General features: G+C 45.6%; 2 protein-coding genes across 7 annotated transcripts; one reads left to right on the top strand and one right to left on the bottom strand.

Annotated features, from left to right (window-relative positions):
• Positions 1-385: 385 nt before the first annotated feature.
• Positions 386-5,305, top strand: borcs6 (BLOC-1 related complex subunit 6). 6 transcript variants are annotated; one of them, XM_061257961.1, is made up of 6 exons: positions 386-486; positions 1,223-1,836; positions 1,920-2,322; positions 2,895-3,049; positions 3,481-3,564; positions 3,793-5,305. In XM_061257961.1, the coding sequence occupies exons 2-6, from the start codon at positions 1,234-1,236 to the stop codon at positions 3,916-3,918; spliced, it is 1,371 nt and encodes a 456-aa protein (XP_061113945.1). In that variant the 5' UTR covers positions 386-486; positions 1,223-1,233; the 3' UTR covers positions 3,919-5,305. The 6 variants fall into 6 exon arrangements, with proteins under 6 accessions (XP_061113945.1, XP_061113947.1, XP_061113944.1 ...); XM_061257963.1 differs by having other exon boundaries at positions 396-486; positions 1,226-1,836; XM_061257960.1 differs by having other exon boundaries at positions 442-564.
• A 1,037-nt stretch (positions 5,306-6,342) lies between these two features.
• si:dkey-72l14.3 (Glyco_hydro_56 domain-containing protein) lies at positions 6,343-9,149 on the bottom strand. The gene is made up of 4 exons (XM_061259099.1): positions 8,631-9,149; positions 8,063-8,455; positions 7,378-7,467; positions 6,343-6,971 (listed from the first exon to the last, which is right to left on the bottom strand). The coding sequence occupies exons 1-4, from the start codon at positions 9,147-9,149 to the stop codon at positions 6,363-6,365; spliced, it is 1,611 nt and encodes a 536-aa protein (XP_061115083.1). The 3' UTR covers positions 6,343-6,362.
• Positions 9,150-23,585: the final 14,436 nt, after the last annotated feature.

Raw genomic sequence — 23,585 nt, forward strand, 5'->3', positions numbered from 1 at the left:
TATTCTGATAGCCTTCACAACAAACACATACTTATACCTGATCAATAATTTTCTGTCGGTAAGTATTGGTGGTAACTGAACAAATAATAGTGAAAAGACTAGGATTCAAAGCTATATCAGATCAGAAAAGTTATGTATGTGCTTATGTGCCACATTATAACATATGGACCCAACGGCCTCGTATCATGTTCAGGTGAACCATGCATGTCTTATTTTGCTGTCTTGAAATTCTTGTGAATTTGTGTGATCTAACATTTTTGTCATCGCAAAATTTTTCCCAATAATGCGTTCCTCTATATCCTGCTTCGTAAAAATGTTGTCATGTTATGTTGCTTTGTGTGTGAAAGTCGAGAAGAATAAATAACCCCACATTTTATTTGTGAAGCGGAACTATGTTGTAATCACGTCTATTGTTTCTATGTCGGAGGTTAAAGAGGTAGGACTCTGTCTGTTGGCAAACTTCATCCCCAGGAAATCGCTCTAGTGGTGAGTGTTTATGTATCCAGGTAGCTAGTAAGCTACATGAATTTGGAAGTCATCTCCCTACATTTGCCCTTTCTGCACGTACGTTGTTTAATTTAACTTTTTCGCGTCCGGTCAGTGAATGTGGGCCATCCTATCTATCAAGTAAATATATACGCAACTTTAAATTCGGAGGCCAGATTAGCTAGTAGCTAACCGTTAGCTGTTGCGATTGCACTTGTAGCTAGCTAGCTAGCTACTTTCGATTGCGCGTCCGAATAAATAGGGAAGTGCAGCAATATCACACTGTGGGCCCAAAGTTATAACTTGCTGTCTGTAGAGATTAGACTACTACGTTACCGTTTGTGATCTTGATTATATTCTTGAATGTAAGTAGAAAACTGTTGGCTAGCTAGCAGGCTACCTAATCAGTTCTTGTTTGTGTATTTGTCTTCGTTATGTATTCGCATTTTTCAATGCATTTATTCTAGATCAAGGTGTTTTCCGTTAAGTTATTACGTTGATTTGATGTCTCCGCAGTACTTGACATTTATTCAAGTGAGCTAGTCAGCTAGCTGGTTTATGAGATTTTGCTCATCATTGTGTTTACAGTAGCAACTTGTATAGATAATGCAGTGACATTTGTCAAGATATTTGCGTGTTGTCCTATGGTAACGACGAATGGTAATGAAAGGTGTCGCTGTGTGCTTAACATCAAATGGGGGTTAATAATATTATTAACGTTAGATGTTTTGTACAGCAGGCTAAGGGATGAGCCATTCCCCTGGGATTGGTGCACATGTGCAGGGAGCAGCCAATGGAGTGGACACACCGGAGTCTCCAAAACTCTGTGGTGAAGAGGCCTCTCTGGTCAACAATTCACCCACTCTGCAGCCTCTGAAATGTGGGGAGATAGTCTCTTGCAGGGGCCCCGAGCTCACTATGGGGTCCCCTATGGAGGATGTGAACTGTGGGGGGCAGTTGGAGGAAGAGAATGACGACACTTCACACACCTGCAACTCGGACATGCCCTTCTTAGACACGCCCAAATCAGATGATTGTTCAGAGGAGCCTCACATAGAAGAGCCCTACTCAGAATTCATTAGCACAGACATGCCCCAAAACTCCACAGATGGGGTCCTTGACAGCTCTTTGCCTGATGATGCACAGAGAGTAGAGGGAGAGGGGCAGGACGAAGAAGAAGAGGAGGAGGAGGAGGAGGAAGAGGAAGAGCAGGAGGAGGAGGAGGAGGAGGAGGAGGATGATGATGATGAGGAAGACGTTCAACAGCATCAACAAGGAGAGGAAGAAGAGCAGAACGAGGGGCAGACGTCGACGCTGCCAGTATCCGCTGACGCTGAAGATTCGCTTGAGGTAAAGGCAGTGCTCTGACTGTGCGTCAGTTTCAGATGTCCTTTGTGGTTATGTGTCAGAGTAACACAGTGCGTTTTATTTAGCTTTCAGCAGATTGCCCAGCAGTTTCAGAACCCCCCGCCGAGAAGCAGGTGCATCCGCAGGAGCCCGTTCCCCGCCAGGAGCAGGAGGCCTGCCGCGGCCCCCCCCACTGCCGGGAGCCCCCCTGCCCCCCCCATGTGATGGCGCAGGTGCACGTGCGAAACGCACCAGAGCGGGAGCGCCTCGCGCGCGGCATGCAGGACAGTAAGAGTCTGGATGAGATCAGCCAGGTGTGCGGGGGAATGCGTGGGCGGGGGGGGCAGGCCGAGGGCCGCAGGGCCACCATCTCCAGCGCCCTGGAACTGGAGGGAACTGTCAGCCGCGATGGAGAGCTCACTCACTTCATTACCAAGAACCTGGAGCACAAGATCAGACTGAGCTCTAGACCGAGCCTGGACTCTGACTGTGAGTGGGAGTAGGGCTGGGGGCCGGGGGGGGCCGGGGCCGCTGGGAGGGGCCGGGGCCGGGGTTCGGGGGCATCCGCCCAGTCGTTCAGATCGATTCAGTTGGCTCTGCCTTTCAGCATGCTGGTTCTTCGTACTGAACCTGAGGGCTGGACTGATGGCATGACTCTTGTGTGCTTCATGCTGCAGAAACAAAGCCCCCCCTTACTGTTTGAGCTCCTTGCAGTCGTTTTGTTATTTTTATCACCTGTGGAATGGAAAGTGGATATGTGTGAAAGTATTTTAATCTAAACCTCTGCACTGTCTCTCAACAAGTGGTTTAGTCTTGTAAGGAGACCTCAAATCTTACTTTTTGTCTTGAAAATATTATCTTGTTACTTTTTGCTTGACGAGTGAAATTATCTAACGCCGTTCCCGCATCTTGAAACGAGTAAAACAAGTCTTATAGCAAAGGCGTAATATAAATAAGATTCAACGTCTAAATGTAAGACCGAAATAGCTTGATGTATTTGCAGTGTGGAGATGTGTCGTGTCTCTGATAGTAAAAGCGTGTTTGTGTGATCCCTCTCCCAGCGGAGTATTCGGGGCGCAGTCGGGGCTCCCTGCGGCGGCCTGTGGACATCCCGCCCATCGACCCCGGCGTCCTGCTGGACCTGCAGAGACACACGCAGGACGTGGCCCAGAGCGTGGAGCTGATGATGCGCAGCCTTAACGGAACCATCCAGAACGTGAGGGCCGAAGGCAAACCCGTCACACTGTTTTTACGTTTCGCACCCTGAGACGGCTCACACAGATGCACGCACGCGCACAAGCATGCGCACACGTGCACATATGTCCTTCTACATATACACACTCTCCATAGAACCCATAATCAGTGGGGTATGGTCTGTATGTGACTGTTGCCTTTTCTCATCAGTCTGAATGACTGCCAACATGTTATCTGCCTTGTATCTTGACACTACGTCTCCATCTGTCAAGACTTATTTTTCTGGCTCTTTTTCTATATCTATGTTTTAGACTTCGTTTGATCAGTCTAACTCACTCTGACTCAGTGTGACTCAGTTTATCGGTCTCATTCCTGACTTTACATCTGTCTATCTTTGCACAGTGATCCATCTTGTCTTGTATCTCACTCTGTCTTTGTATCTGGTATATGCAGATGACAGCCCTGAGCGTTGGATACATCCAGACCTACAGGGACTCAGTGGACAGTCTGGGGGAGGCTGTGGATATGAGCATAAAGGTGACACTTGTGTGAAGAGAGACTGGAGTGTGACGGATGTAGGCTTGTGTGTAGCTCCGCTGACCTTTCTGCTTTGTGTGTGTGTGTGTGTGTGTGTGTGTGTGTGTGTGTGTGTGTGTGTGTGTGAGTGTGTGAGTGTGTGAGTGAGAAGCTTCAATTGTACAGCGCTTTGGATAAAGGCGCTATATGAATGGCAACCATTTACCATTTACGTGTGTGTTTCTGTAGGGAATGTACACACTGATGGCTCGCTGTGAGGAGCTGGATCGCTCAATGCAGCCCATCCACACTCTGGCGCAGCAGATCCGTGATATCAAGCGCACACTGGAGGCCCTGGAGACGCTTTGCAAGTAGCCCCTTTCCCAGGACCGCGCTCTCCTGACCCCCACGCCTGGGAGCTACCATTTCCTGCCTCTACACTCCTGTCGTCCACCACCCCCTCCGGCTCAGACTGCGCCATTGTAACCCGTGAGGAGGGGGGGGCTCTTTCTGTCTGTCTGTCTGTCTGTCTGTCTGTGTGTTTGTCTGTCTGTGCGCAGGCGCGTGTGTGCGAGTGTGTGTGCCACAGGAGCTCTCTGTGTTTGGGAAGGTCCTCGGTGCATAGGTAGTGAGCAGGCCTCAGTGTTGCGCAGTGCCGCGCTCACATTGGTTGGCTGTTCGATGAGGGGAGCGGCACAGCTGCGTGTCCCGCCTGTAAATGTGTCCCCCTGATACGCCACTCCGATGTCTGTTCCTCCTGGAACGCCGTCACATGCTGGCTACCAGACTCTGAGACTCGTGCCAATATGATCTCAGGTGTGTTGCTGCGGTGACAGACGCAAGGCTGTGTTCCTCTGTGACCCGTGTGTTGCCGTGGTGATGGATTCCGGGGTTCTCCCCCACGTGGTCCGCATGTGTCACCACTGTGGCACGCTTAGGGTGTTTTCCTCTGTACTGTGTGTGTGTTTGTGTGTGTTTGTGTGTGTGCCATCTGCTGGAATGGGCTGTGCTGGAGTTAGGGGTCCAGGTACTGGATCAGCAGGGGCTCTGTGTTGGAGATGAGAGATCAGCTGATGAAGGAGGAACAGGATCAGCAGAGGTTCTGTGTAGGAGATCAGAGATCAGCTGATGAAGGAGGAACAGCATCAGCAGAGGTTCTGTGTAGGAGATGAGAGATCAGCTGGTTGAGGCACAGGATCAGCGGGGGCTCTGTGGGAGATGAGAGATCAGCTGGTTGAGGCACAGGATCAGCGGGGGCTCTGTGGGAGATGAGAGATCAGCTGGTGGCGGAGGTACAGGATCAGCTGGGGCTGCCTGTAAGGCCTCAGGTTCTTGACTGCACTCACTGTCCCTGTACAATCAATGCTATTTCTGTAAATATGGTCCCTTTCTTTCCTTAACATTTTATTGAGTTTGTCCTGATTGTATATTTTAAAATAACACAATAAATTTACAAAAACTGGAAGGACACCCTGCTTGTGATTTCCCCGGACAGTCGGCCGACGGCACTGCTGCTCCAGGCTGCGTTGTTTCTTCCTGAAGATCGTATAACTCCTGTATGGGAAACGCATTTATGTGTACCTGTATACTTTGAGGTCAGATGTCAATTATGTACACTAATGAGTTTGAGAATGTTGTTTAATATTCAGTTTTAGTTTATTGAAAATACAGAGTTGGATTTTGTCTGAACTTCCAACGCAGTTTATATTTCTTAACACATTGTACATTGCATCCCAAGTATTAAACTTGGCTTCAAGTTCAACTATGCTTTCATGTTTCTGCATTCTGTTGAGTCTTTCTTTTTGAGTGTTATTTATTACTGCATTGTCCACACTGCACCTTCAATGTCTTTATCATGAATAGAAACAGATACACTCACCGCATTCCAATCCGTTTTTAAAAACATTATAATGATAAAGCAAATTCCAAGCAGATGCAGTCACAGGTGATTGACAATGAAAGGCTTTTCAAATTTGGCATTTCTAGCTGTGGCTGGGCTTCCTGTTTTCTAAATGTAGATTCTCAGCATTTGATTTACAGACATCCTCTTCGCGCCCTTTTGTTGCACGATCACTGGTGACACTACTTACACTGTTGCGGTTCTTGTAGGGACGTTTTTAAGTCGTGATGTCCTTCCTTTGCTGGTTATATACTGCTGACCATAAAAACCCGTAGAAACCATACATTCTGCAGTCACAAACCGAAATGACTGCTGGAAATAAGCTAAGAAGAAGCAAGCTAAAGGTAGGAATGCTGGCATCAAGTGGGGAAAGACACTTGCCCATTGGGTGACTGCATTATTTAAGAAAATATCCTACACCATTTAATGTTTCCAAGTGAAATTGGCACAGTGTCAAATTTTGGGAGCATCAAACTGGCTAAAAGATCTGCTGGATGCAGGAGAAGGTGTTCCTGGGATACGTGCTGAACTGTGAGCCTGCCTGGGGGGGGGGGGGAGTTGAAATACAGTCGGTTATCACTTATTTCAAACTCAAAGTGAACAACAGATCAAATCTAGTTTATCTCGCACCACCATGGAGATCCTGAGCTCTTGCGAAGTTTCTACATTCCCATGTACCTATCCCACAGTGATTACGTGTGTCTGCACGTAATTCCACAGTCTATTGAAATACGTGCATTTTCTCAGTCACTCATCCGGTCACCCTGTTGGTCCCAACTCATCTTTGCAAATGTACAAATTTGATGTACCAGCAACAAGGCGCTCAGAAGCATGTAAAACCCTTTAGAAATGGATTGATTTGGCAGGAGGCACTGCCTGCTTTCTGTGGTGTTGGATAGGTCCTCTCCACTGAGCTCCATCAGGTGAGGGTGAGGAAGGGGAGCATGGGCAGCAGCAGAGTGAGAAAGGCTGGAGTTAGGGGCGCGGTGCCCTGGTTCAGGCCACTGGTTGTGGGTGCTGCTGTGGGTGCGGATGTTGGCTGTGCTGGGAGCTGTGTTGTAGGCCCAAGCTTTGTAGGCCCAAGCTCTGTCGGCCCGGCTGCTGTAGACCCCGCCACTGTGGGTCCCGCCTCTGTGGGTCCCGGCTCTGTGGGCCCCGCCAACGTGGTCCGTTCAGTCAGCGTGGAAGGCTTCAGGCCCTGCCCTTTGGCCCTAGCCAGCGGGGACTCCTCATCGGCAGCTGTGCCCTCCAGGGCCTCGTACCACTGGCACTGGAAGTTGCGGCGCCACCCCTCCAGGTCCTCAGGGGCCAGCTCTCCCATCACCTCCAGGCCGTCGGCCCCCTCAGACAGCAGCAGGAAGCTGGCGGGGGGCAGGTGCAGGTAGGAGCGATCCTCCGGGTTCTTCCGCAGGCAGCGCCCCCGGCCCTGGCACAGAGCCTCGCCACACAGCCGCGCCGCCGTCGTCACGTTTACAGCGTACGGTCCCAAGACCTCCTGCACGAATTCAGCCAGCTCCCAGCATGCTCTCTGAGAGGACACAAGGAAGGTTTTGACCGAATCAACCCCGTGCTTGTGAAATGCTACTAATGTGACCATATAAATATGGTCAGCTGTTACATTTTTATTTTACTTGCTCTCTCTCTCTCTCTCTCTAGAGATTGGGTTGAATCTAGCTTTGAATAAAAGAACACAATACATCAGTTGTTACATTGCATAGTTTATCAATGTTAATTTGTTTTGAGTGAGAATAACCACTGATGTACTGAAAAGGTGAAGCCATCAACAATGTGCCGAATTCAGCTCTGTGAACGCTGAACTCTCTTCTTAAGAATGAGCGAATTTTGATGAAATGAGGCATGAATAGCTATATGCATATCCAAAATGTGATATTAGAAAGAGAGACAGATAAGCAGACAGATGGCTGAAGAGGTACCTGGGTCTTGGCTGAGAAGAATTTATCCCAGATGATGACGCCAGCAGCCCCCATTGCTGCGCTTTCCCCCATGGTGTTGACCAAGTCGGCCTGAGAACAAACCCATACACATCCGCTGTTTATGAGCAAAGACACCATCCCCTGCTGTTCCATCCAGCTATGCCAGCTTCACCAGCTCAATTCTCGAGCTGGCATAGCTGGTCATAAGCTGGTCTAGCTTGGTATAAGCTGCTCAACCAGCATGGCTAAGCTGCTCATAAAGCTGGTCTAGCTGGGTATGAGTAGGTCAACCAGCTAGTGCTGGAGGCTTGTCTGACCTGGTAGCTGGTCAGCTACCAACTGTTTCAAAACATAGTTTGGAAAAAAACCCTGTTTTTTTCAGCAGGATCGACATCTGCTAATCATGCATACATGCACACAGCCCCAGACCTCGATCAAATATGCATTTGTTTTGGATTTAAATACTTTTCTGTGCTCAATTGATCTTCCCTGGTGCAATTGAGACAAACAAGAGCACCTGAAGATGGATTTTGCACTTTCCGAGAGCTTTTTGTGGCTTCTGAGTCCAATACACCAGACAAGATCAGTGAAGTGTAAAAATCCAAAACAATTATGTATTTGGCCCAGATCTACACAGCACTGCCTTGAAATCGTACTAAATCAGCATACCTCTTTAGACACTCACCTCAGACAGAAACGTATTGGTGGATGTGTAGACACTTCTGACCAATGGAAAAACAGGAAGATCGTAAGCAGCGCCAGGAAGAGCTGCCACCCGCAGGGCCTCACGGATCTGATTGGACGCGTACAGCTGCGCGTCTTGAGTCCGCGCGAGCAGCTTGTCCAGCAGCAGGGCGGGGTAAAGGGCCGAGGACCGCTTCCAGAGCCAAAGCAGCTCATCGTTCAGGGCCATCTCGCTTGCGGGACAGCGCCCTGTGTCGTTTCCTAACCGCCGGTGGGGGCCGGAGTTGTAACAGCTCGGGTACGGAGCCACGCCCCACAGGACCTGGGGACGGATCCTCCTCGCCTCCTGCAGAGTCTCCATCAGGATGGACTGTGCCGCTGCCTCAAAGTCAACCTGAAACGGCAACAGTGCCACCATCACACACTGCCACCATCACACACACTGCCACCATCACACACTCTGGCATCATCACACACACTGGCATCATCACACACTCTGGCATCATCACACACACTGGCATCATCACTGGGGAGGACGATGTGAAGAAGTGAGTGAGTGTGATGTTTACCTGCGCCCATTTGTCCACCTCCTCAGGGCTCCATTCAGGGAAGAAGCCGCGCAGCAGGGCACGCGACTCCTGCTGGTAGATCTTCTGCTTCCCGCGGTTGCGCTCCCACTGAGACGCCCACTCCTCCCAGCAGATCACGCCCAGGCCCCGGGCCTCAGGCGAGGGCAGCGCGTTCAGCACGTCGGCCTCTGTCCTCTGGAGGTGCACGTCCAGGCTGGTGTGCTGGGGCAGGCCGCCGGACACAGGCTGGTTCTGGGAGCTGTAGAAGGGGTAGAGTCCCAGGTTGTCCTCGTAGAAGAGGGACACGCAGCCCTCCCTCTCCATGCCGAAAGCAGCGGGGTCCGGGCGTCTCAGGCAGGCCGCGTCGGGAATGCCCCACAGCACGAGGAAGGGCAGTCCGGGCGGCACGGGTCTGCGTGCTGGCTGCAGGGGGCCTGCCCACCCTGGGGGCATTAGAATGGCCCCACAGAGCAGTGAGAGCAGTAGGGCTCCTCCCCGTGCCTCCTCACTCACCGCCATGGGGCGTCTATGACCAGCATGAAATTACCAGCTACCTGCTGTTTCAAAACATAGCTTGAGCTGGTCTGAACAGGTCAATCAGCTACCAGCTGTTTTTTCAGCAGGGTATAGTTCTGTATTCAATTAATCATCATTGTGATGTTTGCCATTATTATGATGAACCCAGCGGTAGGTTTTTGGTAGTTTATTATAATTTGTGTGGTCCATGACAACTGATTACCACTTGTGTTTTCATATGTTTTTGAGGTTTGTTATTTTTTCTCAAGGTTGGTTGATGTTTGATTATCATCTCTCAAGACCCAACAGTTTATCCAACCCTGCACCAGAACCCTAAAAAGAAACAGGTCAAGGTTACAAATTGGGGCAAAATCTATCAACACTCAATGGATAATTGCTTAACTTCGTACTATATTCAGGACATGACAAAAGACATGTTTCCAATCATTTTGAATATTAATTATATTGATTAGTTATCTTGAATCAGCTCATTTTAGATTAAAGTCAGAAATTAGCTTAACGAGACAAAAGGTTAATCAATTACTGTTCGAATGAGATTTATTTGTGCTGTCCAATCAAGGCTGTACTCCTGATTAGTCCTTGTGAATGTACCCTCATTTCACCAGCTTCTGATTTGTGTATCATTTCAACATATTAACTTTCTGTGAACAAAAATACATAAGCAATGATACATAATGATGTGCAATTATATATCCGTAACAGTTTAATGTCTCACAGAGAAATCATGGTGTTAATTTCCACTAATTCAGGATTAGCTGAGTGATGCTTGACTGGAGACATGGGGAGGTCATTGCTGGAATAAAATCTATTTCCAAAAATGTAAGCACAATAGTACAATGTATAAACATTTTTAATTAAATACGATGCAAGCATGCCTGTGCTTTCCATGTTAAATTTTGCAGAAAAAATAAGATGATATAAATGTATAGAGCTCTAGAACATACATATCTTGGCTGCAGATTTTGATATCACCATTAAATGGTTAAGGAAAGGTTACTGAGGTTATGGTCTTGGCATCAGTTGTTTGATCAGCACTCTACCTTATGACTTGTTTAACAGATTCAAAACAAAGCGCATTAAAATGTCCACTTGATTTCCTCTTTGACCCATCTATGAGCATCTCTAAAGGCGCCTCGTGATGAACCTTGTGTAATCTTAACGCAGTGGAAAATCCAGTAGCAGCCTGTTGGAAAGGAGGAAGTGCTTCTGCGCTGTGGTAGGTCCAGGGCGAGGGGAAAGAGTCACTGCTCACAAGATCAGACTCACCTTTGCATCTGTATGTCAACTCATAGATTCTGGGCACAGTGGTCCGGGTAGCAGGTTGTACAGGTGAAGCTGGAATTCAAAACACTTCCTCTTATCGTCAGGAGACAGGACATCTAGGACCAAGAGAGGAAGAGGCATGGAGGAGTGACAAACAGGGTAAAGCTTCTTCACCTTCACTGGGGTAATCTGTGAGTAATCAGGGCCAGCAGTGACCACAGTGCTCACATGACTGCAATGGAAATAATCCCATAATCCTCCACTGCTCTTGCGTTTCCTGTCAGGTACAGCACATACAGTACTACTCTTTCTTTCTTCCCTCTGTCCCAACAGGGCATACCTGTGTCCTCTCCTAGTCCCCACTCTGTTTATCTGTCCAGTACTGTCTGCCCCAATAATCATTACAGCAGACTCCTGCCATCTGCTTGTCCTTCTCATGCCCTCTCTGGTACAGTACATACTCCTTACATTAAAATCACCTCACCAGGTTAGAAATGTCAAGGACAATTCATAATACTTTCAGCAATGTAATTGCTTCTTACTCAATCCACAATTGTATTTGTGTAACCACAAAAAAAAGAAGACAAAGACACATATAAAACAGATCCTGTAAACATTCTTAATCACAATGCCACATAAACAGTGCTACTCCTTCACTGAGCATCAAAACCTTTCTCACTACCCTAGATATGGTTCCATGCTTTGTGTGTGTGCGTGTGTGCGTGTGCGTGTGTGCGTGTGTGTGTGTTTGTGTTTGTAAAGCAGCTTAAAGTGTGTAAAGGCAAAGTGCTGTTCTGGAAATGAGATTATCTGGCAGAAGAATCTGGGGTGAGAGCGGAGACTGCAGACTTGCTCCTTACCCTTTTAACCTTAGAAACAGCTCAGCTGGATACTTCAAGATGGTGGGGTCGAGTTAAAGGGGCTGTGAGGTCAGGTGGTAAGGAGTCAGCAGACAAGAAGAGGAAATCACATTACCTTTTGGCAATACTATGTTGGAACTATTTTTCTTTAGCTGATTAAATATTGCTTGTTTAAATATCAGCGCCATTTATAGTAAACAGTAACAGCAATGCAGATTATAAGGCGCTGCATGCTGTTGCAGCACCCCCTTGTGGCAATAGTAGATTAAACACCCCTTCAATATCAGCTCACTGTGACGCCACTGGAGGAGGCCAGGGAGGGTGGCATCGTGTGAATCATGATGGGGATGTGATGAGATCAAAATAATTCAAGTTTAAAGTGATCCAGGCAACACCTCCTAGGATTGTGTAGGGGGAGATTTTGACATCATGTGAGCACCATGTCTCATGCTAGAATGAAAGAATTAAATAAAAATAAAGCTATATATTGCTAAATGTGACAAAATCACTTCAGGGGCATCAGAACTTGAATTCTGAGCAACCAATTTTGTACACTAATATAACACATATCAGCCTAAAGAAAGGATTTGAAATCTTAATTATCAATTAAAAGTAATGCTAGTTTTAAGTCATAATTCAAAAGCAATATTTTTTTAATAATCATATTTTTAAACACTTAATTATGGATCACACAAAACCAATGCAGTTGTGTGCAAGGTTTTAAAATGCCCAATGCTTCATATTAATTTCCTTACTTCCTTAGTGTCTCCATTTATTGAGAACTCAATGTGAAAAATGAAAAAAATGTGTGCATTTTTAAAACACCTTTAACTCCTGGTGAATGAAACATCAAAGAGGGTTGTAATCCTGAATATGTGCACAGCCCTTGTAGGATGGCAGATGTGTCACATCCTGGCCCCATCCCGGAGAGAAGGGGGACAGCCTGCAGAAGTGGGCAGGGAGAAATGTTCCTCAGACCTCCAACATGTTCTGAGGAAATGGAGAGTATGAATAAACCAGGGGAGGAGCACCAGATCTGGACAAGGCGACCAGTCACCAGCACTGTACTGGGCAACCTGACAGGCCCAGCTGGGTAACCCCACCTCCGGGTGAATGGCTGGCTTTGGCCTCCTGTGAGTGATGGGTGGAGGTCTTCGGGGCTGGGTGGAGGTCTTTGGGGCTGTGGGTGATGGCTGCAGGTCTTTGGGGCTGTGAGTGATGGGTGGAGGTCTTTGGGGCTGTGGGTGATGCGTGGAGGTCTTTGGAGCTGTAAGTGATGGGTGGAGGTCTTTGGGGCTGTGAGTGATGGGTGGAGGTCTCTGGGGCTGTGAGTTATGGGTGGAGGTCTCTGGGGTTGTGGAGCTGAGTGGAGTTGGCAGGCTGAACCCGTTTCCTAGGGGGGGTGAAGATTTGGGGCCCAGCTGCAGCCTGACTCCCTGAGGCCCAGGAACAAAGTCTACCCTGTACTCCCCCCCTCCCAATGTTCCCCCTGCCTTTGAACTCGACCCGCTAATCCCCAGCACTCCTCAGGTGGCTTGTCCCTGGTGGCAGGGGGACAGGATGACAATAGGGGCTGTTGAACATAGCACGAAACCGGAAAGGTCCTACAAAGGGTGGTGGGGGGGCTGTGAGAGTGACACATTCACTGCGGACAATGCGGTCTGGCAGCTGGGGGCACAGGGGCGGGGCCAGGAAGAAACCTGCTTTCATCTCTATCTTTTTTTAAAGGAGGATAAATGGAATTAGAAGAACTGGCAGGAGCGGGGGGTGAGGGTTGGGGGTGGATGGGGGGTGTGTAGGGGGCCCTGGGGAAGGCCAGGGGCAGGTCCTGAATCCTCTTCTTGTGGGTGTCTGTCTCCTGGAGCACGGACTGTGGCAGTGGAGGGAAAATCCGGCCTTGGAATTTACAAATGAAAGAACGCAGGTTTTTTTTTTTTACACGATTAAAATTTTCCATTTCACTGCTCCTCCCTCAGACAGGCAGTAAAACCCTGTCTTCTTCAGGGGGGCTTAAGGGGGAAAGAGTGGACACTGAGCATGTGAACAGAAGGGTGGTGGCGATGTCTCCGGGCATGGGGGCCCTGGAAGGTGGAGGTGCAGGGCTGAGGGCTTTGTGGTAGTGCAGGTGCAAAGGGAGGAGAGGGAGAGCTGTGGTCTGGGGGGGGGGGGGTGTAGATATACTATATGGATCACAGGTTTACTTTCTGTATTTTACAAGTTGCTGAAATATATGCATAATCCAATTACCTGCCTAGATACGCGCAAGTAAAAGAACAGCAAATATACTGTCTTAGTCTGGAGATAAAGAACAATAAACACTTGGTATGCATTATGAACAGTAAAGAGTGTATTTTTATTTTGAGTTAGTGTACAGCCAAAAACAATTGCACGCAGTTTCATCACTCAACTCAGATGAACACATCACTGGCCCCGAGTTAAAAACATGCATGATGTATTTCGACCAGCAAATTATTCCACTATTTCACACCACTAACAAGGTCAGCTGCCTTATACACCCAGTCAAATCAGTGCAGAGATGCAGCCTCTCAGCATGCCTTTCTGGTTTGAGGGAAATCAAAGACTGATGCTTGTCCAAATTGATTCTATTTGTTCCACCGATAAAATGGCATGGTTGTAGGCGCCAGCTTTGTAACTATTTTTTAGACAAAATAAAACCTTTATTTTCTCTGAGCTGGACTGACAATGAAAGACTTCTATGCACTATGGGTAAAGTAAGTAAGTAAAGTAAGACTACTACTTGCACTACTGGTGTAGCTAGCCATACCTATGGTTACCGCTATATGTACTACCATATATACAGTATATCATCTTTCAGCATACAGTTATTTTTTTACTTATTAAGATGTCAATGTGTATTCACTTATTAAAAAGACATACATTTGTGAGGCATTTAGGGACCCAACCCAGCACAGGAGACATGTTGTATATTGGCATAGTAGTTTACTAAAGACTCCAACAGCACCCCACTGGAAAGATGCCCCTGTGGCCCTTGGGCTCACACCCCACCCCTCAAACCACATGTTGCCCTTCATTAGCATGTAGTTGCTCTCTTGTGATCATTTAGTTCATTTCACTCTCTGACCTGGTTTCCATGGAGACCACAGATAATGGGGTGATGGGGGAGGGGGTGGAATTAGGGCTTGGTTGTTTTGCTACTTGGAGATGTGTGGGGAGAATGAAGGGGTGGGTGAGTGTAAATGCAGCAGCCACTTACCAAGGCCTAATCCTTCAGGTTTCAAGTGTGTTGGTCAGTATAGAGCTCATTGTGTAGGGCCAAAGTTTGGGTCTGTATAGTATTATGGAAGTTATTTTGCTGTGGTTAGTGTGCAGTCAGTGGAGAAGGGTGGAGGTCAATAGTTCATCTTTTAGGGATGGGGGCATTATGAGGGTTAGTGTGGGGGTCAGCACATTGGTTACTGCAAGACTCAGAGGGACAGACAGTAATAGGTATAGTTAATATGTGGTACGTTTTCTCAGTGGAAAATTACTGGACTAGACTAACTGGATTCCTAGTCTGAACTTTAGATTTCATGCTCGAGGAAGCATGTCCTTTCTCAAAGGAGGGAAAGAGGTGGTAGCTGTCAGTCAGAAGTGATGCAGACTTCCTGCTTCTTTCAATTGCCATGAGAAAAAAGGCTGAAACAGAAAGCAGTTACAGTGTCAGATTTAATTTTTCCATTTCTCATTCATACCCTCTTCCTCCCACCACCTGTAGATGTAGGCACGAGGGGTGTGTAAATCCTGTGCCAGCACCCCCGTCATGGCACCAGAGTCCACTTCCTATAAAGCCCTCTCTGTGTGTAAATACATTCCTGAGGCTGCTGACCCGTGCTCTGCAGGTTACCTTGACAACTACTCCTTCCCCATGGTGACCACTCCTTCACCAAAGTACAGCCCCAAGCTCCATAAGCCAGATGACCGAATCTATTTTTCATTTATTCTCTCCTGCTCTCTTACTCTAAAAGTCCCAAATAAATGAAATATTCAGGTAGTAGCTCATACAGATAAAGGTAAATTTTATGCAAGCATACATTTAATTTGAAGTGGATTGAAATGATCTGGATTTCTTAATCTAATGAGAAGCACACTTTTTGTTTCAAAGAACACCTTGTTTACCAATATAGGTATGAATATATACTGGTCAATCTGGAATCTTTTCTTTTTGCTCTCAGGACTTAAATTATTACAGATTGTTTAATACATTATAAACAAGTATGTTTAAACCTTTAGAAATACATTTATCTGGCTAAAGCCTGTGAAACAAACTTACGCAGCAGATCTACAAATCTGACACAGAATATCACAAAATGCCTTTGATCGTTGAATCCTATTTTGAGGACTCCTGCAGAACTAAAAGCACTGGTCCTTCCAGTTCCATGACCAATCCTCTGCTCGCAGTGCAACTCAAAGTGTTTACCTCATGTCCTGCCAATATCAATAATCATTCTGGGTCAGTTCAAATTCTTGATATAATCAACTAAAAATTAAATTCAGGCTGTACCTCAGAACTTTGCAAATAACAGAATAAAATCCACTGTGGTCTCAGAGCAAGTAAACTCCTTTGACCTGGGTTGAGCAGCTGTCCCACTGCAGTCACATTCACTAGTCACAGTTCAGAGAAGTCACAGTCAAGAACAAAAAACAAATTTGTTACACCCCTGCCCTCTTTTCCTTCTCTGACAGATCCTTTCCTCTCTGTGAGGGTGACAGCAGCACAGCAGAGGGGGAGTCACTTTTGATCAGTGATTCAGCCCTCACACGTTTTGATGTTGATTCTTCAACCTTGGTGTTGTAATACCTTTTGATTATAGCCTCAAGAAAGTGTACGTGTTTATTGTCCTTGACTGTGTGAAAGAATGTCCTGTTCAGCTCATTGAATATTATACTAAATCACCAGCTGCAGTCATCACTAAACCTTTCAGATTTGTTACAATAATTTCTCTCATAAATAAGGTGAAGTAGAGTCCAGAAAGTCATTGAAATACCCTGAAAGTTGCTCCAGAGGGAGGGACTTGGCAGGGGTAGCGGATGGCCGCACACAACAGCACCCCGGGCGCCTCAGAATCACGGTCACGAACATGAGATGAAGCGGCTTGAAGAAGGCGTGTTGTTCTCGGATCGCCAGATCCCTTCGGGCTGCCGAGGGATGGGGTGTGGGTGGTGTATCCCCCACCTAACAATAAATTGGATTAGATTGGATACAATTGGCTACCAAATTGGGAGAAAAAGGGAAAAATCTGAAATAAAAAAATTAAAAAAAGAAATACCCTGAAAGCAGTTGTAACATTATGAAGTCCTTCACAATGGACTTATTCAATATTATGTGCATAGCTCTTATTAAGGTGGTATACTTTTCTAAATGCAAACAGACTATAAATCTTTTTGTTGAACCAGAAGTGAACAGGCTAGTGGTTTTGCAGTCATTTACATTAAAGTGATCTAATGTTTTATTCGGGGTTTTTTTACCCTTAGAGAAAACAATATGGCATCAAAGAGGGCTTGACTTGGAAACCCATGTTTTTCTCTTTATACAGTGTATACCACATTTTACTAATCAAGGGGATAGCATACTATTTTCACTTGTATGTAAATGTAACGTACTGTTCTGTGTGTACAGCAGAAGGCCAGATGGAAGATTACCATGTTGCATATTAAACATCCCCAAGGGACTGATGGGCAGAAACTGTATAATGTTTTTCAATTTTGACAAAATGGGAGGCTGTGATAACTTGTCCTAGACATCATAACAATTTTTATGCTTCCAGTGACCAAAAACATGCACACCATTATATCTCTCTGTCAGTCTAAACTATCCTGCAATGACACGCTACAGCCAGGATGAGAGGCCAGGGTAAACCTGCCATCACTTTGCTGGATGTCTCTGGGGCATGGTTTGCAAAAAAAGTTTTGTCTTAAAGGATTAATGTAACACGCATCATTTCAATTCTTCTGTGTGAGCCAGTGGTGGGGACAACAGGATGTGTTGCAGCAGGAGCCCTGTGAAGCAACAAACAGGAAAATAATTACATTGAAATCAGGGTCGAGGACAAAAATGACAACTTTATCACCAGTTTTCAGATAGAGATAATAGTCTTTATTTGCCTTGAAATTCAGATGCTATGTTTTTATTATCCAATTAGAGATAACAATGAATATCTGGAGGGTGTGGAGTCTAAGTGTAAATATTGTTAAAAATGGATTTTTATGCCATGTTTTATTCATTTGTTAGTCATTTAGATTCTGTACCTGGGTTGTTCAGCCATTTTTAAATTAGAATAAAATAGGTAGTGTCAAAGGTAGACATCAACGTGTAATCAATCCATCAATGCATGCTGGTAGTGTATGCTAAATGCAGTTATACTAAATCACCAGCTTTTTCCACTTAGGAAAAAACATTTAATGGTAGATAAGATTCTTAAAAATTCAAAACAAAACTGGAGGTTATGGTTTCTACAGGCAATGAATCTCTTATTTCCAACTCACCGTAAAGGGCTGCTGGTAAATATTTTGTTCAAAAGTTTTGTTCACAGTTCCTGTCATGTGCACAGACAAATCAAATACATTTGAATAACTACTAGAATGTCCAAAAGGCACATGTATGCATGTGCACAAAACAGCCCCCAGAATTCTATTATTGGCAATACCCATGTCTAAGGCTCAAACAAGCTTCATCTAGTGTTTCACATTTTTAGTGACTTGGTGGTCAAAGCTCTGATTGCTGTGTCCCAAGGATTCTGTTCTTGCTTTCTCCCCATTCCTTCACTCTTACTCTCTGCCTGGGCTAATACCCATCTTTTGGTGGGTAATGACCTTTCTCTCCCAACACAGACCAATGGTGTGAATTGCCAAAGCACATTTAAGAGTGACAAATGCAAACATAGAATGCGCTTTTGGAACACTTAGCTGAAGTTGCCTAGCCAATATAGCATTTTTGAAGAATTCAATTGTAAGAAAAAGGAGAATGAGAAAGAATAGAAGGGGATAATGATTATGACGGTGAAGAGTGCTGGGAAAATAAAGATGTTTACTGCATTCCAACTCCCTGTTGTAGCCATGGTGACCTCACAGTAGGAACAGCAGTCCGTCTTACAGTCTGGCAGGAACGGCACTCGGGGAGGGGGATGGTGGGCACTGTATAAATATCTCAGATCCAGCCACTTTCTTCTTAACTGTCCAATTTCCCTAAATAGAGGAGAGAAGAGGGTTCAAGATAGATAGCGGGCCTACTATACAAAGAAGCCACAAAACAGCAGACCGTATAACCCTCAAACCCTATAGATGCACGGATTTCAGCTTGGCAAAAATCAGTGCCCAAATAGATGAGTAGGAGATTAATTGAGGTTAAGACAGAGGTGCGCTTTCTAATCCACTGCAATAAACGTTCACAGCTCAGGCAGTTATCTCCCAGATTACTGCAGGAGATGGACACTGCTACCCTCTGTTTGAACTGTCTACAGCGGGCGTGGCAAACTCCAGGCCTGGAGGGCCTCAGTGTCTGCTGGTTTTCAGTGCATTTCAACACAAGTCATTAATTTAATTGGCTAAAGAGTCCACACGCCTTGTTCTCAAAGGCTTTCTTGGCTGCTGAAAACACAAATACTTGCAGACACTCCTGGACTGGTGTTTAATAGCCTTTATTTTTGTGCCATCTTTCTACCGTTCATGCAACATAGTAATACATTCTAGAACACAAAAGACACATTGGAGAGGACGGACTATATGGTAATACGGGGAATAATTTAGCCCTGTCTTGTTAGTCATTATCTAATTATATTATGTGCTATGATTTCAATTAACATGATATCATATTTTTCTTACCAAAATTGTATTACTGAAAAGGGTATTACTGACAATTATAATAACTAATTTGGCGTTACTTTAATGCCTTCAATCTAGAAAATTGTTATGGAAAAGGAAAGGAGAAAAAGAGAGATACAACTGAAAACTTAAAGCAATTACGTAAGGCAACATCCTCTATTCGATCTGTGGAGAAAAATAGTTTCAACAAGGAAAAGGTATGTATTTTGTATTGTGTAAAAATAATGTATCCTAAAACGTGCGAGTGAAACTCATCCACACATTCCAGCAAGTGCTCCCAGCCCTGCTCCCATGTCCCAGGCCTCCTGTCAGTGCATATCAGTGCACACGTGTTGATCTGCAGAGACCTGTGTGCTGGAGGGTTTCATATAGTGCTGTGTGAATTAGTCTGCATTGCTGTTCTCATTCGCTCTATGTATTGGTGAGCAGTGGCATGTGTGTTGTTATGTGTATTTGGGGCAGACTTGAGTGTTGGTATGTGCATTGGTGGCAGTACACGGTGTGTATGTGGCAGGAGGCAGCCCTGTTAGCACTACTGTTGCTGATTCAGGGGTTCTGGAAGCTACTGCTGGGTGAGGGAGAGAGAATGGGAGGGGGAGGGGGACATAGGGCCTCTGGTCAGGGAGAATGGTGTGCTTTTGTGTGCCCAAATCCCCATGAATCAGCTGCCCATTGTAGCTCCTTTCAGGGCAGTAGTCAGAGAGCTGAGAGGGGATTTCTGATAGAGGCCTCTCTCATCAGATGAGATGACGAGTATGGTTTTTCTGTTTTCTTTTTGTTCTTTCAATTTTGTTGTGCCCCATGGTTGACCTCTGACCCCCACAGTCCAAGTCCAACCACAGCACAGGTGGGGTAGTCACAATGGCAAACTTCTATCACCTGTGGAATACAGAATTGTCTCCTCAACTGGAAAACAGTGGTGACTACAAACATCTCCTCGGTTTTTTTCAAAAGTATTTCCTCCTTGAACAGCCATGATAGTCAAATATAGGAGCATCAAGTTCTAGCTCATGTACTTTAAATGTCATTACAAATAATGCTGGTCAGCCTGCTAACCTCCCGTGCACTGAGCTAAGATTACTGTTTGCATGGCGAGCGGACAGCATTGGAAATTGCAACCCTACTTCAGGTATGTCAAGGGGACGGAATTCTACAACATTTTCCTGACACAAGGAGCTTATTTAGTTTGAGTATTCTTATGCCACTTTGCTTTGTTGGGGAAACCAGTTCAAGACACCCAGTTAACCTTAGTGCAGCTCCATGTAAAGATAACAAACCCAGGCAGTCACACACACATGCGCGCATGTTCTATAGCCCGCACTCTCTATCCTGGCACACAGAGAAAAGTGCTTTCTGGCGGTATTTGAAAGGGGGAAAAAGTCCTATTCAGCTGCAATCCCCCTTTATTAGCACGCGTCCCTGGGCCGCACAAAGCCCCAGTAACGGAGGTGGTCTCGTGCTCAGGTATGATGTCCTTTTGATTCCCCGTGCTCGCCTTCTATTGGCTCGCCAGCACTGTAGGCTTTTGTTCTCTCCCTCCCTCTTTCTCCCAGTCTGTGAGAGTGAATGGAAATAGACACAGCTGGGACGCACGATACGGACTTCTACTGCGCTGTAGCACAGCGGGTCAACCTTGCTGAGTCCGTACCAAGAGCACGCTGATTTCCACCTGCTGGCTGTAAACTCCGCTTCTCCAAACCGTTTAATCTGTCCCGAGGCTCCGCGGGGACCAGCCGGGTGCTCCCTCTCTTCTACGGGTGCCAAGAACCTGAAAGCTAGGATTCCGTCTAAGGACGGGTTCGATAAGACGGTCGGTGATCTGTTTTAATATATCCGGTTCCTCTTCAATGCATTTTAAGTAGCCTGTACCATCCAGCTGCTGCGATGTTGTAGCCCATGCAGAATTCAGGGGAAAACAATTCAGAATGGAAAAAATAGATCGATGTATGTCGGCATATGCCATAGCCCATACCATGGCACTGGACCCACAGTCAGCGTGTTTATACGCCATCCGTCTACATTCGGAATGGAATTTAAAACAAAAATTCTCATGAGGAGGAATTATTTTGCAATCCATGCCAACCTTGACTCTCGTCGACTCAACATAGTGAAATGATGGGGCAACCTGCTTACAAATGCAGCGTGTGAGCAGTTATTGAATTATTTTTGTTCGATATAAAGCCTTCATCTAGTTTTTACTTGTTTTAAGAGAAAACACAGGATATTTCACGGGACTATTGTGACAAGTTAACTGGGAACCCTGTTTGTTTCAGTAGTTTTTGAGCGGGGGTAGGGGGCGGTTCCAGAAAATTATGACACTATTTGATACTGGTAGAGGTTATATGTAACCTGTTGATAGCATTGCTACCTTACCATCCTTTATACTCCATGCAGCGATTTTGCAACTGTTCCTTTGCTGCACCAAATCTAAGTTTGGTTTGAGCCAGGGCATCCTGAGATGTAAGGTTGACCGGAGATGTGTAATTCGGAATCCAAAGCAGGAGTCCACCATGACCTGGCCTCAAGTTGTGATCAAAACTCATCTTTCTTCTCCAGCCAATAGCTGCACGAGCATGATGGTTTGCAGTTAGGCACATTATATATCAGCTTTATTTCAGATAGTTTAGTGTCCGGGAACCACGAGGTTTTAATATTATTCGTATTATTATGGTGGATTGAGTTTGGATATTTGCCATTTCTAACTGTACTTCCATTGGAAAATTGTGTTACCGCCCATACAGGTCGACAACACTATGCAAGGGAATAGCTAAACCAGTTTCTAAAATAATTTAATTGATGCAGACACATTAATTGATGTTAACAATAGTGAGGCAAAAAGCAAGCACGCTGCCAAGGGACTTTTGTGATAACTTGCCACAATTTGATGAATCCTCAGTAATACTGCGTTTCCTCCTATCACCACTAGGGGGCATATGTGCTCCACAGAGCTACGCTGAGTGCCGTGTCACACTACTGTTCTCAAACAGCAGGCAACCGAGTGCTCTGCTCTAGTGTCATTTAATTGTGCTTACCACTGCCCCTTGCCAAGGATCTTGAGTATGCCTAAGTGTGTGTGTTTTTTTCATAAAATGCGCTGATGAGGTGCAGAGCATCTTACTAGATTCATTAATTCCAGTTATTTGTTGGTGCCATGTTAACATGTTGTTAATATTTCCTCATTAACCATAGAGATACATAAAAACATAGAAAGCACATCTGTTGCTGCATCATGAAGTACTGAATGCTGACACAGGTTGTTCTCAGATTGAAACATCAAGTTTTTCCACACAGGATGGAGGTATTCAATGCCAGATATAAAAAAAAACATGGTTATGTGTTGGGTGATAACATTTTGATTGAGCATATCTGATCCACTTAGTGCTCATTGCACTGTATGGCTTTATATTCCTATCTGATGGTCCTGGGGATTCATATAGGGATGGAAGCCATGCAGTGCGATGAGTTGCCAGCACCTTCAGAGACCATGGGGTGGATCTGCGGTCAACTGCAACTCCTGTTGCCCCTACTTCAGGCCCCGCCATTATACAACCCCACCACAAACAACCCCACAGTGCTACAGGAAGTCTGTCTGAAACTGTGACCTGGATCTGTTTACAGACAATTTTCTGAAGCAGTACATCTACAACACAGCCAGCCATACATCCATCTCAGAAGATGAAAGTTAATCAGACTGTCCCATTGAGAGTTATTTGTCTGGGACTACAATGAAGACACTGACCATCTGTAAAGCTGATGTAGTGATCTTTCCTGGAAGGTTGAAAATCAAAGCACATTGCACTCTGAGCTTCAGCTACGGGAGGGTAGCATCTTCATTTAAACTGACCCTGAACCTGTTTTTGCACAACTAATGAGATTAATGACAATACCCTATCAGCAGCTGATTTATTTTAATTGATTTGTGTCTCATGCTGTATTACAATGAATAGATATTGGCTTATCACTTTAAATTATTTTCATTTATAACTAAATAATTGCATGAATGAGAGCTTCCAGCAGTATGCTAGTAGTCAAAAGAGGCTTGCCAGGCATTTAAAAATGAAAATATCCTTGCAGATATAAGCTGAGAGTTTGCTACCTGACTATGAGGCACCAGTCATCAGTCATGTTCTAATAAAGGTAAGTTATTCACCCCCTCTATTTCAGGCTCATTAGAAACCACTGAACATGTCTTGGGAATTTTCTTCTAAAAGCCTGCTGAAAAGGTAGGAGTTCATTCAGAAAGTCATGGAGCCATCTGCTGCATCGTTGGATCAGCTGTTCAGGTGCAGGTGTATCTGGCACGTGTGGGCAGGTACACAACAGCATCACAGTTATTTATCTGACACTTTTGTCCAAAGTGACTGACAGTTGATTAGACTAAGCAGAGGACAATCTCCCCAGAAGCAATGTGTAGTTATGGGCCTTGCTCAAGGGCCCAACAGCTGCACGGATCTTA

This window comes from Conger conger, chromosome 10, assembly GCF_963514075.1.
Source record: "Conger conger chromosome 10, fConCon1.1, whole genome shotgun sequence".
Taxonomy (NCBI): domain Eukaryota; kingdom Metazoa; phylum Chordata; class Actinopteri; order Anguilliformes; family Congridae; genus Conger; species Conger conger.